This window comes from Phoxinus phoxinus (assembly GCF_949152265.1).
Source record: "Phoxinus phoxinus genome assembly, chromosome: 1".
Classification (NCBI taxonomy): Eukaryota; Metazoa; Chordata; class Actinopteri; order Cypriniformes; family Leuciscidae; genus Phoxinus; species Phoxinus phoxinus.
Genome location: NC_136876.1, coordinates 52,369,462 through 52,385,103, shown reverse-complemented (window position 1 = coordinate 52,385,103; position 15,642 = coordinate 52,369,462). Strand labels below are relative to the sequence as shown.

General features: G+C 41.7%; 1 protein-coding gene across 9 annotated transcripts in view; it reads right to left on the bottom strand.

Moving 5' to 3' along the window:
- Positions 1–15,642, bottom strand: part of tex2 (testis expressed 2) — a 70,729-nt gene continuing 55,087 nt past the window's right edge. For 6 of the 9 annotated variants that reach the window (XM_079633110.1, XM_079633113.1, XM_079633115.1 and 3 more), the window contains 7 exons: positions 12,568–12,711; positions 12,386–12,485; positions 8,707–8,827; positions 8,108–8,218; positions 5,375–5,584; positions 3,683–3,803; positions 1–2,010 (listed from right to left, as the gene is read on the bottom strand). In XM_079633110.1, the coding sequence (XP_079489236.1) occupies positions 1,885–2,010; positions 3,683–3,803; positions 5,375–5,584; positions 8,108–8,218; positions 8,707–8,827; positions 12,386–12,485; positions 12,568–12,711 (933 nt within the window). In that variant the 3' untranslated portion in view covers positions 1–1,884. The remainder of the gene's footprint in view (positions 2,011–3,682; positions 3,804–5,374; positions 5,585–8,107; positions 8,219–8,706; positions 8,828–12,385; positions 12,486–12,567; positions 12,712–15,642) is intronic. The other 3 variants (XM_079633116.1, XM_079633118.1, XM_079633117.1) reach the window with 1 other exon arrangement.

Genomic DNA, 15,642 nt, shown 5'->3' with positions numbered 1-15,642 from the left:
ATGTGATCTCAAGTTTTTACTATAATTATATAGTCCCATTTGACCTTATATCCCAACATCACCCTACATTTAAACAAAAAAAATAACACTGGGATTATTTTTGCAAAAGCCTTTTATCAATTTCCACACACAATCATGTCGTCAATATGGCCGAACACAATATTAACATAAAATATTGTGCAAAAGAATAAGCGATTGGCAGAGCGCGCACAAAAGATCAATTGTGAATGGCAATATTGCAGCACAAACTGTCATTCAAAGTAAACACATTGAAATCAAAGTACATGTAGGATTGATTATTTGGACTCGAGTCCAAGACAGAAGTGGACAGAACCACAATTTACGTTCATTGACACCTTAGCGCCGGCTAAGATACAGACCTTGTCATGTTTGCTGGATATAAAACACTGTCTCAGACCTCGCAACACATGTGAAGCATCTGATAATGGATGAATGTTAAAAATTCATTCAGGATATTTTAATTTGGCAAATCACTTGCCACTGATAATCCGACAGAAACGAGCTACCTGATTTAATACACCACATGACCTGCGAGCGCAGTTAAAAAGAAGAAACCTGACGATGACCAACACAGATATTAACACTTGATAAAATATGCCAAACGAAACGCTTTGTACATTCAACAATCTTCCCCACATGTACACAACATACGAGTTCATCGTGTCGGAGATAGAATAGCACTTATTTTTAGCCCAATAATAATCCACCACATGAACACACATCTTCATATCTTCTCCCCTGTATAACGGCGGTTTAATGGTGGAGCGCGTCGCGCAACCAGTCGGATTAGCATCTGCTAAACACAGCCGTTCAGTCTCCGGGAGAATCAGTCTTCAGAAAGCCAGTCCCGAAGTGTTTATGAATAGCGTTTCTCGAGAAACACCACAAGGATGTTTGTTTATGGGCTGTACTCTTTACCTAGCAACAAAACAGCAGCTTTAAATTCACATTCGAGGTGTAATTTATGCAAAAAGTGAGTTTCTTAAAGCCAATAGGAGACTCCCAAGGGATAGCCGTGGTGAATTAGCCGACCACCAGATCTTTTTAGGGGTTCTGTGATGGTAATTTGCACCAAAACACACTTGATTAGATGACAAACTTAAACTATACAATGATACGGGGAGCATTTAGCTGTCCAAACTATGCACATTAGCATTGTTAGCACGCCGGAGACCCACTGAGGGCCGATGCTAACGCTATGAATCCACTAGAGTCGGGGTGGCGAAGCAACGAGGGGTTATTGGCTGGTGTCCCTCTTGAGCACAGTGAGATTGATCTAATTGCATAATCGGACGCCACACAGAGCGCTCAGGCAGCGGTGAATGGAAGAGAAAAATGGTGCGCTAGTCGGTCTGTTGGGTCTAAACAAGTATTTGCTGCTTAGAAGCGCATGACAATCGTGAGAAAATCATAAATGGCTTTTAGGTTTGGTTGAAATGACCATTTACTGGTGTTTGTAACGCGTCACGTCTTCATATATCGAACCCTGTCGTACTAAAAGTCCTGTGATTCGTGGATCAAATCAGCTTGGGCTATTACGGGCTACGAGTTTAGATGTGCCATGCGACCCCGGGACTTTTGGTAAGTCAGCGTGCACCAAACAGAGGTAGAGGACACATATTAACTCTTCACGCATCACCAAAACCTCTTCAATCCTGTTTTCTGAGAGCATTCGGGACTGTCCCAATCAAATCAAGAGCAAGCAAGCAAGCAGTTTAGTCCGTTCCTTTAGTTATTGGATGTGTTGGTATGTTCACAGCTGTGTTCGATGGGCAATATGGCACCTGTAATCTTCAGGTCAGGCATAGTCTTGGCCTCGCGGGCCTCAAGTGTTCGTCTTCTGCTCGACACAGAAACACATCTTCACATGTCCTCCAGGGATTCCTCGGGGTCCTCGTCCTTCAAGGCGTCGGCGTCGGATCGCGTGTCCATGGCGGAGTGCATGATAGGCAGCCAGACGTCGTCCATGTTTGGCATTACAAAGATTTTCTGCGGAAGGGAAAGAGGACGGCGTCATGAACAGCACAGTACGTGTGTACACTATTACGTCTTAAATTAAAGTGTATTTGAAGGTGTGTGCATGTATTTGGCTGGTAATTATGGGTTTGCAGCTCTTAATTGACCCTTCGCAGGGAGTTTGATTGACAGGCGATCTGACCAATCATAATCCGCCATCTTTTTCCCGCCAAAACGAGTTAGCACTTTAGGTCCTGATGTCAGTGGGTTTTTGAATGAGTTTTTGGTTAAAGTTCTGTGGTGAACACAAGCTCAAGACACTTTCACGTTTTATTCTACCACATTAAATATATAAATATTACCCACTCGTGATTTTTTGAAACTGTTACGCTAAAAAACTGATTGCTAACAAGTGGCTTAATGTGCCGACAGAGGCTCGAGGAGATGTAATTGTGCTCTTATGAATTATTCTAACTCTAACGTTCTGGGGAAATGTGTTTAGATCATCACTAAGCTTCTGACAACTTTCAGCTTTTGAGACGTTGAGTTCGTGGACTGTGGTGTAACTCGTTTAACGCGAGACGCTACAGGTGAATAGGGTAATTTTTTTTAACTGGCAGATATTACCATAAAACTTTCCCAGTTTATTACCTACATTAAGATGAGAAAAAAACGAATTACAAGTTTTCTGTAATTTAATGTTTAAATATGCAAATGAGGCAATATCTAATTAAATATGCGCTATTTGCATATATTTTAAAAAACGAAATCTGAGTATTGGTTAAAGCCAGGTTAAATTATTTTTTCATTGTGTTCACATATTAGATGGGAAAAAATTACAGAGAGATTTATGGATATCTACTTTTGTTATCCTGTAAATAGCCTTAAAAAATGATTTTCGCCATGTTTTTTGGAATAAAATGTCATATAAATCAGGCTATGAATAATATATTTACAAATCCCTCAGTAAATGTCTTCATAATATAACTAGGCACAAGACTGGAAGGTTTGGTGTATATCGGTGCGACTGAAGTGGAGATTTCGGACTTGGAGAATGAGAGAAAAGTCATTTTGAGAAAACGGGCTTTAAAGATTTATCCTCAGCCAATGAGATTGCACATTCAGCCCTTTTGCTTTTACGATTGGTTGCTGATAAAAAGGAAATGGCCATATTTGGATCGACAGCATTGTACAGAAGAGAGAGAGCTTTCCAGCGGTGTGTGTGATGACGGTGCAGACAGAGATCGCGAATCATGATGATTTATAACGCCAACTTTTGTTGAATTTATGAGGAATCTACAGACGCAAACAGACAAAGTTAGTAAAATAAAGACCTAAATGTGCATTTCATACTTTTTTTCACCACAAGTCTGAAAGAAGACATGCTATTGAAGACAAATATCCCAAAATCTCAATTTTGCCTTAAAGCCTAGCTTTAGCTTTTTACTTCTGGCGACCGCATTTAGGCTTTAAAATAATGTGCTAATTATCTTGATGGACAAAACGTGCAAGTATCATGAACTTTAGTGTATCACAGAGCTTGTTTTTAGCGATAACCCAAAAGCCTAAAGTGGATCAAACTGCCGACGGCCTGTAAAGTCTCGTCATGCACCAATAATGCCAAGGCTTCGAACACGAGCTCTCGGGGGGCCAGAGCTGAGAGCCAATGGCAATCCTCACAGTCCTAGAAGACCAACCCATTTACCTGGAACTCCTGATCCAGCTTTTTCTCGATCCAGTCCGTCACGTGAGCAAACGTGACCTCTCTCTCGCCCAGTTTAGGCCGAGCTTTCAGTTCCAGACGAGGAGGCTTTCTGAAACCATACCTGCAAAACACACACACTTCACGTTTCACCATTCGTCTCACTGCACTGGTTTAAGGGTTGGTTCACACACAAATTAAAGGTCACGTCGTTCCAAACCCGTCAGACTTTCGTTCGTCTCCATTGCCAGACTAAGCAACTACCACCTCAAAAAGACCATAAAGAGATCGTAAAACTAATAGAGCCTCTTCAGAAAGTTTGGACTAAAGCGCGTGATTAAATTCGGGCTTTTATCCACTGATCAGCAAACATAAACAGAATATGTTTATCATAACAACGTGCGAGTTGATGAATGTGAATAATATGTGATAAAAAGCCTAAATTCAGTCTGTTAGTCATATAAAGTCATCGACTCTCTTCAGAATAAACCGCTCGACTCGCATGGATTAGCTTCACCATGTCTTTATGAACTATTTCGAAGCGCTAGTGGTAGTTGCTTAGTCTGTCAATGGAGGGACAGAGATCTCTCAGAGTTCATTACATTGAGTTTGGAAGATGAATGAAAGTCTTACGGGTTTGGAACGACATGAAGAAGAGTAAATAATGATGAACTATCCCTTTAACTGTCAGTAAATAATGTAAATAATGATGAACTATCCCTTTAACTGTCAGTAAATAATGTAAATAATGATGAACTATCCCTTTAACTGTCAGTAAATAATGTAAATAATGATGAACTATCCCTTTAACTGTCAGTAAATAATGTAAATAATGATGAACTATCCCTTTAACTGTCAGTAAATAATGATGAACTATCCTTAATAGCTCATTGTATTTGAGTAAAATATAATTCATTATTTCTATCTGTTGATTTTTGGTACATTTTTTACTTTTTTGACAGGTTTCGTGAGCTTCATCCACGCTATTAAATCTTTAAAACTCATTTTAATCCAATCTTTGAGCAGAGGCATGTGATATCTTGGCTCGTGTCCTGAGTTATGACCAGCAGATGGCATGATGGATGCATTTATGAAGCTCAAAGTCTGCATTAGAAACACAGATTTGTAGAGATCAGGAAGTGAGTTTGCACGCATGAAGGCGTCTTACGAAACTGAGCTAGCGCAGCATAGCGGTGTAATGATCTACAGCACGGGAGCTCTAGTGAGAACTAAGCTAATATTTCATTCCTACAACTGTCATTTCTCGCTAGAAACGGCATCAGAAGCGGAAAACATCGGTCAAAAATGTACATTTACACACAAACTGATGACCTTTTAACTTTATTTTGTGCCAAAAACCATGAGGATATTAAGTAAAGATCATGATCCATGAAGATATTGTGTAAATTTCCTACCGTAAATATATAAAACATGTATTTTTGTGAGTGAATGCACAACTTTAAAGGAGATTTTCTCAATGTTTACATTTTCCAGATTTTCAATAGTTGTGTCTCGACCAAATATTGTCCTATCCTAACAAACCACACATCAATGGAAAGCTTATTTATTCAGCTTTTATATGGTGTATAACTCTCAATTTCATAAAATTGACCCATGTGACTGGTTTTGTGGTCCAAGCTCACACACATATATGTGTGTGTGTGTGTGTATAGGGTGTTAGTGAGTGCAGTGTACCAGATGCGGTCTGTCGGCGGCGGCGGGATGTTGACGGCGAGCGTCCCCTGGCACTCCTGCACCTCCACCGTCAGCACCAGCGGGGTGTTGGACACCTCCTCCATCTTCTTCTTGATGAACTCCGTCTCTGTGGCTTTCTGGAAATACTTGGACTTGGCAATCTTGTCCACAAAGCGCATGATTTTGCTGGATCGGTGTCCGCCAACATAACTGTGCAGAAAAGAGCTCTTCGTTAGCGTTTTTTACAGGTGTGTGTGTGGCCATCTTTCATGTAACAAGTTCAAATACTATAAAAGAGCAGTTTAGAAACCTATATAAGGATTCAAAAAGATTGACTCGTAAACATTCGCCCATCTTTGGCTACGTTTACAAGCACACCTTCCGTTTCAATCGGACTGAATTCATTACGAGTGATGAATCCGGATGTAGTGTTTACATGACCGTTGATGTGTCACAAGCTTCAAATCAGGATAGATTTTTTTAGCTGTTTGCGCATAATAACCATTCTCCTACATTGGTTCTTTATTTGTTTTCAACAGCAGACTTAATATTTATCCATTTCTGGTCATAATTTGGAGACTATGAGCGTATGAACCGTTGTGCTGCTGCTTATATTGATCCCGCAGTAAAAACGCTGTCTGTGGATGAGTGTCTGAGACCAGGACTGGTGGGACACAGACGCCGAGTGAAAGTGAAAGGAGGATTATAGGATGACGGGACACTCATTTATATATTAAGACACTTTATTCCACAGGAAGAACAGCTCGTTCCTCACACCATGACGCTATCTCTACGTCATTTCAGTTTCAATCCGATCAAGTGTTCACATGTTCTCTCGATCGGATTAGAAAAGGAATACACAGGGTTCCCACATCTCGGTAAACCTCAAATTCAAGGACTTTCCAGGTCCAATACCCTCAAAGGACTGAACCCTCTTGATTTAGGGGTCACACTCGGCTCCGTCGTGGTCAAAAGTGACCGAAGCCGACCGAAATATTCTTTTTTTTTCCAGGAAAACCAATTTAATATATTTTTGTTCAATAATAGTTTTTGATTATTATGTAGCATTTTGAAGGGATTTTATGATACTACGCAATATTTGCACAATTTTAATGAGATACTTTTTTTCATTAGAACAAATATTATTTTTCAACAAATGCAATATTTCACATTAAAATAGAGTGGCGGCCTTTAAAATAAATTTTTTTGAAGTGAGAAAAGTGCATCTGGAGGTGTTCAACAAATAAAGACTTGTGTAATGTCCTGTATAGCGCCGTATATAAAGGCTAGGATGGCTTGAGGGGAGTAAACCATGGGCCAACTACTCTTAAAGTAACGCGTAAATGCCAGTAACTAGCGTAAATCTAGCAAGCTACATGCCACAAAGTGTTGGCAAAATAACACATTATTACACACCGGAGGGAATAATAAGTAATTTTTTCCAGAAAACTTAGTGCACAACATAAATTCAGGCACTTGTATCTATTATGTTTGTTTTCAAAGGCTTTCCAGGGCCTTGATTCCAGATTCACAAACTCTCAAGGACCCGTGGGAACCCTGAACAAACAACTCCTTTCAATCCGATCAAAATTAAATTGGGATCAAGCTCAATCGGATCGATTAAGGCGTTTACATGAAGGCTTTCCAGTCCGATTGAGCCGGCGTCAATCCCATTACTAACGGATTATTTGGTAGCATGTAAACTTAGCCATTTTGACCTGTTAACCCCTTAAGTGCACCCCCTGTTTTTAATAGACATGAAAATGAACATTTCGAACTTAAATGGTTGTAATTCAAGAATGCTTTGGAATATAGATGTAAGATTGGTCTTGCTTTAAAGAAGACATTTGGCAGATGTTTGTAGAAGTGAAATAAATTAAGAAAGTTAAACAGAAAAGTTTGAGTTTGTGAAAATGTACAATGTTAAAAAATTAATTATTCGTATTTTATATAAAAAAAAAAATATATATATATATATATATATATATATATAAAAAACTGGAGGACTCTAAAAAAGCAAAAAGAATCAAAGTCAAAAATCTGAACAAGTTGTGTTTCAAATGTTAGGTTGATATCTCTTGAAATAAGCGTTCAGTGAGATGTAGTTTGGGCGCAGTACCACACTTCTCCACTAGTGGACATTGCTGCCCATATAACGGCGCCTCCATCTCCATATGTGGTTTGAGTCTGAACCATTATTTTTAAAATTTTCATACAATTTATGAAGTAGACATCCTATTCAGAAGTAGTGTTGGAAGTTTGGCAGATTTTAAAATAAATTAAACCTCTAAGAAACACAAAAGATCCCGTATGTGCATTATAGCTCGCTGACACATCACTAATGCTGAATCTATTATTGTTTTCTTTATATTTAAAACATTTTCAGAGCTTTTTTTCTAAAAGAATTGAATGGATGCGATCTTTTGAACTCTTGTCATGAAAACAAACGGAGGTTTCTACCATTCTTTCATGATTTTTCATGTTCATCACTATTTCAAAATAAAGGTCTGAACACGTTTTAGGAGTATGAACATATTCTTGTTGCAAATTGATAAATTACGGCTCCTCTGTCATTTATTTTGAATTTATCAGTCACCAAATATGCAAACTAGAGATTGTAAGCTTTCAAATGATATAGTTTGTCAATATTAGTTTAGGTTTAGTATAGGATATTACTGTTAAACACATCGTGAGTTAAACACAGAAATGAGCAGTGAAGTTTGTCAATCTCACCCCTCCACTCCTGTAATCTCAGGCACTTCGGCAGAGTCTTCCTCATCAGAGGATCCTGCACTCGATGACTCTTCATCGCTGTCGGCCAGGAAGTACGCGCGAGGTCTGGCTCTAGTGGGTCAAACACACAAGAGCTTCAGCGCCATGTTCCCATCATAACTGGCTTTCTGAGAGCGAGGGGATGTGCAAAGCGCTCGCAACACACCGTAAAACAACTATTCTCCATAAAAATGAAAGGTCTGTTCCGAACCCTGGTGAGCGGGGACACTTTAAGGAATCACTTGAGTGTTTGAGACACCAAGGCTTAACCCAGGGTTTGGAAGAGAGCTTGTGTGCGCACATACAGAACAGCGGATGTGGAGGAAAGCAGGATAAACGTCTACAACACAATGAGACTTCAGAAGAGCCCTGATTCAACTCACCATTACGAGATCACATCCACAAAGAAATGAGTCCAGCGGAAACAGCAAAAAGAGGAAATGATAAATACATCCAACAGAAAAATCACCCATCAAAGGAACACAGAAAAAAAAACCGCAAAGAAGAGGCCTAGATATTTGGAAGAAGTGAGAAGGAACGTGCGTCTTCCGTCCTCTTACCCTTCTTTCCCCTGCTCTCCTAAGCTGTCTCCCTCCTTTCCCAGTCTGGTCAGGTTCATCTTGGTTTCAAGAGTCATGAGAAACGAGCCGTTGTACGAGATCTCCAGGTCAAACCAGAGGCCTGCCAAAGGACACACATCGGGTCACACTGTAAACACACTACATACATGAACCGCAAATGTGAGCCTGGACCACAGAACCACTCATTTTTTGAAATTGAGATTTATAAATCATAATATAATAGAACAAATAATCTTTCCATTGATGTGTGGTTTGTTATGATAGGACGATATTTGGTCGAGACACCACTATTGTAAATCTGGAATCTGAGGAGCAAAAAAATTTAAACATTGAGAAAATCTCCTTTAAAGTTGTGCATTTATGTTCACGATTGTCTGCATTCACTCACAAAAATACATGTTTTATATATTTACGGCAGGACATTTACTAAATATCTTCATGGAACATGATCTTAATATCCTAATGATTTTTGGCATAAAAGAAAAATGGATAATTTTGACCCATACAATGTATAGTTGGCTATAGCCACAGATATACCCGTGCGGCTCCAGACTGGGTTTGTGGTCCAGGGACACATGATATTAATGCAATGTTTCTCTTTATATTTTATGGTTTCAGAATCATCTGCAATATTCCACTAACTTATGAAACAAAACGCAAAACTCTCCCCGGAGAATTTGATATATATGTGTGATATTGAGGGGCCATATATTATTGTATTGTATGTATATTATTATTATACTTTTTCATCATGATTTTATCATTAAAAGGTAGGCTAGGCAGTTTGTTTTATAAACATTTAATAAACACTTTTCAGCGTTACACTGGTTTAAACTCAGATAGCAATCATTAACAGAAGAGGTCTAAATATTAAAACATGTACATGCATCTTCTCTGGAAGTCTCGGGAACGAAACAATGTTAATCCAATTATTGCATTCGGTTCGAATCCAATGATAGGATGTCCAACATATGTATCTCAGCCACCGCACTGGCCATTATTGTTAATGTAAGGAGATGTGTGTGTGTGTGTTGTCCAATCATTAATGTCAAGGAAAGACTCTTATCCTGTGCGTTTCTGTGTTTCTAACTCAAGATCTTGAAGCAGAAATGAGGGTGGCATTTCTTTGAGGTCTAGAATACAGTGTTCCTGTCATCATTTTGACACGTTTCCATTGGGCGCATTTTCAATTCGCGCAATTTGAAGGATAATAGAAACGCGACTTATGACAAAGCCGCTTTTACAGTTTCTCCAGAACCGAAGCATCAAGCTTATGCTGTGTTCACACCACGCCGTAATCACGAGATGGCAACCCAGAGCGGTTCACGTCCTCACTCTCGGATTCATGCGTTTCTAGATCAACAGCATCAACGCTGAAATGAACCCGCAGCAGTCAGCTGGTGCAACTACAGCTCTGTACGTGGCTCACGCTCATTATTATTGTAATGTTACGTGCTTCGAGACATGAGGTCGCTAAACGCCGTTTCTCGTGATGTGTTTTTTAGGAGGCGTGTCTTTGGAGACGCTCTGAAGGGACTGTGGGCTAACTTGTTATCGCTAGCCTCTCCACAGTTGACCTTTGGCTAAGCCACGCCCCCTCCACTCACTCGGACACACAGTCCACATTCAGAAACATTATATATCATCTCGAAGGCACCAAAAGAGCCGTAACTATGCATTGGAGGGTTATATTAATAATTTTATTGTTGAGAAGGTCGATGAAAAGCTTCAGCTCCACGTAAAAATGTACATGTCAGTGTAAACGTGATAAACCGCAAAAAAAACACAAAGTTCCCCAGTTTTTTTGGTAGAAAGTTGTCTAACATGTTGTGCTTCAATATGTAATTAATGGTTCATGATCAAATTAAATATATGTACAGGTCTAAGTTGCATACGTTTCCAGGACAAGCGTTTTGACCATCTTTACCGAGATTAGCCTAACGTTACCTCTCCGCTAGTGTGCTGCTACAGTATTTACATGAATCATTCAGCACAACATTTGTTATCTCGGTTATTTACAGATACGTTAATGAAGCTAAGTGACATGATGTACAACACAGCTAGAAGCTGACGTTACGTTAGAGATGTTAAAGATAACGTTCAAACACGTTGTTGACTCCTCAGAACAGATGTAGACATCCTTGTTTAGTTTATCCACGTTTAGTTGGTGTTGTGGTCTACCGCATAACTTAACCCAGAGCAGACACTGATCTCGGCTGAGATGTGGCTTGGGAAAGGGTCGTCGCCCAGCCTCTCGGGATACCTAGTGTCGGAGTTGATGTGCCCCATGACACCGTTTGACCATTTTAAACTTAAAATGACAAGAAAAAACATAAAAACTAATGAAAACTGACGAACTGCAATGCATTTCAATGGACGTGGAAGCAGAGAATGTCTGAGTGTATTGGGTTAGCTATGCGCACTGTGATTGGCTCATCACGTTTGGGGGCGTGGCTTAGCCATAGGTCAATTACTATTCTGGCCACCAGTCGCCTGTATAAATGCGCATGTCCCCTGAAAAACACGCACAGCATCACTTTCCTTGACATTTCCCTGATTTTAAAAAGGAATCCGTCTGAACTCTACACCCAGCATGAGGACACACTGATTAAACCGGCGCAGGAGCCGCTGGCGAACCCCCGGATCTCCTCCTGAGCGAGGGAAAGGTCAGCGCCGGAGTTTGATTGGCTCAGACACACACTGATCCTCTAAACCCAGCGGGCCGCTTCCTAGATGACGGACGAGAAGTTTAACAAGCTGGCAGGGGTCTGGCCATTTACCAAATCTCACACACATCCCCCGGAGCAGTCACTGGGGGTGCCGCTCCATCGGCAGTGCGTTATAGGCAAGTCAAAATAAGTAATACGCAATCAATAGAATAAAAGAGAAACCCAGGATGACAAACTATGGAGTATTAAAGGCAGAACGTATACTAATATTACCCAAACATAACCCTAATACCCATTTTATTGTATAAAAGCGTCTCCCAAATGCATAGATGTGAATGAGAGTGTTCTCGTGGTTGAAGAAACAGTTATAAATCATGGAGAAAAGAGCCGATTACTGCGACATGCTCTTAAAAGGCGTTGGATCAGTATATTATTAGTGTCTACAGAGTTCACTGGCCACAGTTTTGACATCGATACCATATAGATATTTTTAATATCATCTCATAATTTGGCGGCCGGTTTATTAGGCTGCTGTCACTTTAAGACCAGACGCACAGATCCATTATACGGTTTTATATAGCCAATATACTTTAGGTGTGAGCAACTGCGGGAATGAGTAAAATGATGCGCATTCAAGCCCTGTAACACCAACAATATTCATCCGGAGCAAATGAAACGAGTGAGTGGAGGCGGGTTTGTGTGTAAAGGAGAAAATCTCCTTTAAAGTTGTGCATTTATGTTCATGATTGTGCTGCATTCACTCACAAAAATACATGTTTTATATATTTACGGCAGGACATTTACTAAATATCTTCATGGATCATGATCTTAATATCCTCATGATTTTTGGCATAAAAGAAAAATGGATAATTTTGACCCATACAGTGTATAGTTGGGTATTGCCACAGATATACCCGTGCGACTCCAGACTGGGTTTGTGGTCCAGGGTCACATGTGATATAAATTCAGGAGTGCAGACCAGGCCTTACCTCTGTGATCTACAGATGGTTTGGAGGAGCTGAGGATCTTGGGAATGGATATTCCCATGTCCAGCTCAGTGAGGGTCAGCTCATTCATGAAGTACGGGAGCTGTAATAATGAACATTACACTTGAGTTACAGTTTAAAGAAGTGAAAAGCCTGGTCTGAGATGTACACCTATCAGGACTCACCCTGATCTTACTCAGCTTTTTCTGGATCTTCTTGGACACCATGTCTGCCCAGTATTTCTCTCCAAGAAAGTCCCAGAAAATGCGACCCAAAAGAGCATTGACCCAGGCCTCGGACTCGGCGTCCTGCTCACGGCTCTCTGGAAACTGCCAGACAAACACAACACAACACACTTCATTGGAAGACACTACAGTAACATCACAGACTACAGGAGAGCACTACTAATTTCACAGAGGAAGCTTAGTGTTAGGGGTGGGCGATATGAGCAAAAATACATATCACGATATTTTTCGATGTCCGGACGATATCGATATTATATCGCGATATGAGAAAAAAAAATTGAAATCACATTTACACCTTAGTTAAATGACAGGCAAAATATGCATTTAAACCCTATATAACTAGAAAAAGGTGAGGGATTACATTGGACATAAAAAATGAAAAATCTTTTACAATTTAATGGGGTACAATGTTTACATGGTACCTACAATTTCTGGTAAGCTATGGTTTTGTATTATTGCTTGACACAAATTTCACGATTTCAATTTAATTCTTGTGATTTGATAATATTGACTCACTTGGATAAATATTAGGTACACAAGATGGGTGTTCATTTTCTCAAGAAAAACCCCCTCACCTAATGCTGTAAACACAGAGAGCCCTATAACAGCTGGTAGTATAATTTAAGGTTAAAAATAACTCAAATTAAATAATGCGTTTATTATAACAACTTTATTTAATGACGTAAAAAATATATATAATATGTAATATAGTGCTCATATTTAGCAAAATACTCTATATAGCTCTTTTTTCTAGCCAACTAACGTTCTATATCTGGTCATTAAATGGCTTTCCTGAGGTAAATGTTATGACATAATTGTTCTCCAGCTGTTATTGACCTCTTTTCGCAGTTGAAAAACACTGATTGATCGATATTATGTATGAGTATGAGGAATATACATTTCGGTAAGTTGTATGTATCTCTCAACATTGTTCATTCGTGTTTATTTACTACTAGTAGAGATGATCGGTTCACGTGCCGCTTGAACTGATGTGCTATAGGATATGTCACGTCACATTTACAAGCGGGAAAAAATATTGTTTGAATTTCGTAATAAAATTGACAGAATCTGAGAGCTGAGACTTTTTATATAATAAGTAACCTGCTCGGTCTTGTCTGTCGGTCTCCCTGTCCTCTTTGCTTCACGATTTTTCTGTGCGTGAGGAAATGGATGTGTGGCGTGTGAAAGTGTAATGTTCACAGCGGACAGGCGCGAGTGATTTCAATGTTAAGTCAATGCAAAGACGCGCTACGCGCGTAAAAAATTCCTGCGGCGCGAGGAATACGTTGGCAGCTCTGTTAAATCTCACGCGTTTGCAAATATGCGCGCTTTCTTGCTGTTGTGTTTAAGGAGGCGGGTTTGTGCTCTATTAACTTGGACTGTTACCATGCTCTCAGTGTTTGATTAATGCCTGTGCATCCCGCGAGTTGGACACAGTAGAGGAGAAGGTTAAACGTTCAGTACAGCCTCGATTCTGTGTCGACATTAGTAGTGTTAAAAGTTGTAAAAGAGCACCACATTGAACAAAACAATATAACTACAAATTTAGAATTTATGAATATCAAACGGTATTCTCGGTATCGCAAAATCCATATCATGGCACAACATAATCCCGGTTGTCACGTTCATACCGGTATAGCGCCCACCCCTACTTAGTGTATGTAATATTTATATTTCTAAAAGTGATTTATATCTCTACAAGAGGCTAGGTGTTAGCATGGTTAAGCACAAGTGTTTCCAGTTTCGGTAACACTTTATTTTACAGTGTCCATGTTACATGTACTTACCGTAGTAATAACAGTAAATTATGCATAATTACATGCAACTAACCCTCAACCAAACCCTAATCCTACCCTAACCCTATAGTACACCACACCGCCGTTATCGGGCCCCACACCGCCGTTATCAGGCCCCACACCCCCGTTATCAGGCCCCACACCCCCGTTATCAGGCCCCACACCCCCGTTATCAGGCGCCACACCGCCGTTATCTGGCCCCACACCGCCGTTATCAGGCCCCACACCCCCGTTATCAGGCGCCACACCGCCGTTATCTGGCCCCACACCGCCGTTATCAGGCCCCACACCCCCGTTATCAGGCGCCACACCGCCGTTATCGGGACCCACACCCCCGTTATCAGGCCCCACACCCCCGTTATCAGGCGCCACACCGCCGTTATCTGGCCCCACACCGCCGTTATCAGGCCCCACACCCCCGTTATCAGGCGCCACACCGCCGTTATCTGGCCCCACACCGCCGTTATCAGGCCCCACACCCCCGTTATCAGGCGCCACACCGCCGTTATCAGGCGCCACACCACCGTTATCGGGCCCCACACCGCCGTTATCGGGCCCCACACCGCCGTTATCAGGCCCCACACCGTCGTTATCAGGCCCCACACCCCCGTTATCGGGCCCCACACCGCCGTTATCAGGCCCCACACCGTCGTTATCAGGCCCCACACCCCCGTTATCGGGCCCCACACCGCCGTTATCGGGCCCCACACCGCCGTTATCAGGTCCCACACCGCCGTTATCGGGCCCCACACCGCCGTTATCAGGCACCAAACCGCCGTTATCAGGTCCCACACCACCGTTATCGGGCCCCACACCGCCGTTATCAGGTCCCACACCACCGTTATCGGGCCCCACACCGCCGTTATCAGGCACCAAACCGCCGTTATCGGGCCCCACACCGCCGTTATCGGGCCCCACACCGCCGTTATCGGGCCCCACACCGCCGTTATCGGGCCCCACACCGCCGTTATCGGGCCCCACACCGCCGTTATCAGGTCCCACACCGCCGTTATCGGGCCCCACACCGCCGTTATCGGGCCCCACACCGCCGTTATCGGGCCCCACACCGCCGTTATCGGGCCCCACACCGCCGTTATCGGGCCCCACACCGCCGTTATCGGGCCCCACACCGCCGTTATCGGGCCCCACACCGCCGTTATCAGGCCCCACACCGCCGTTATCAGGCCCCACACCGCCGTTATCAGGCCCCACACCGCCG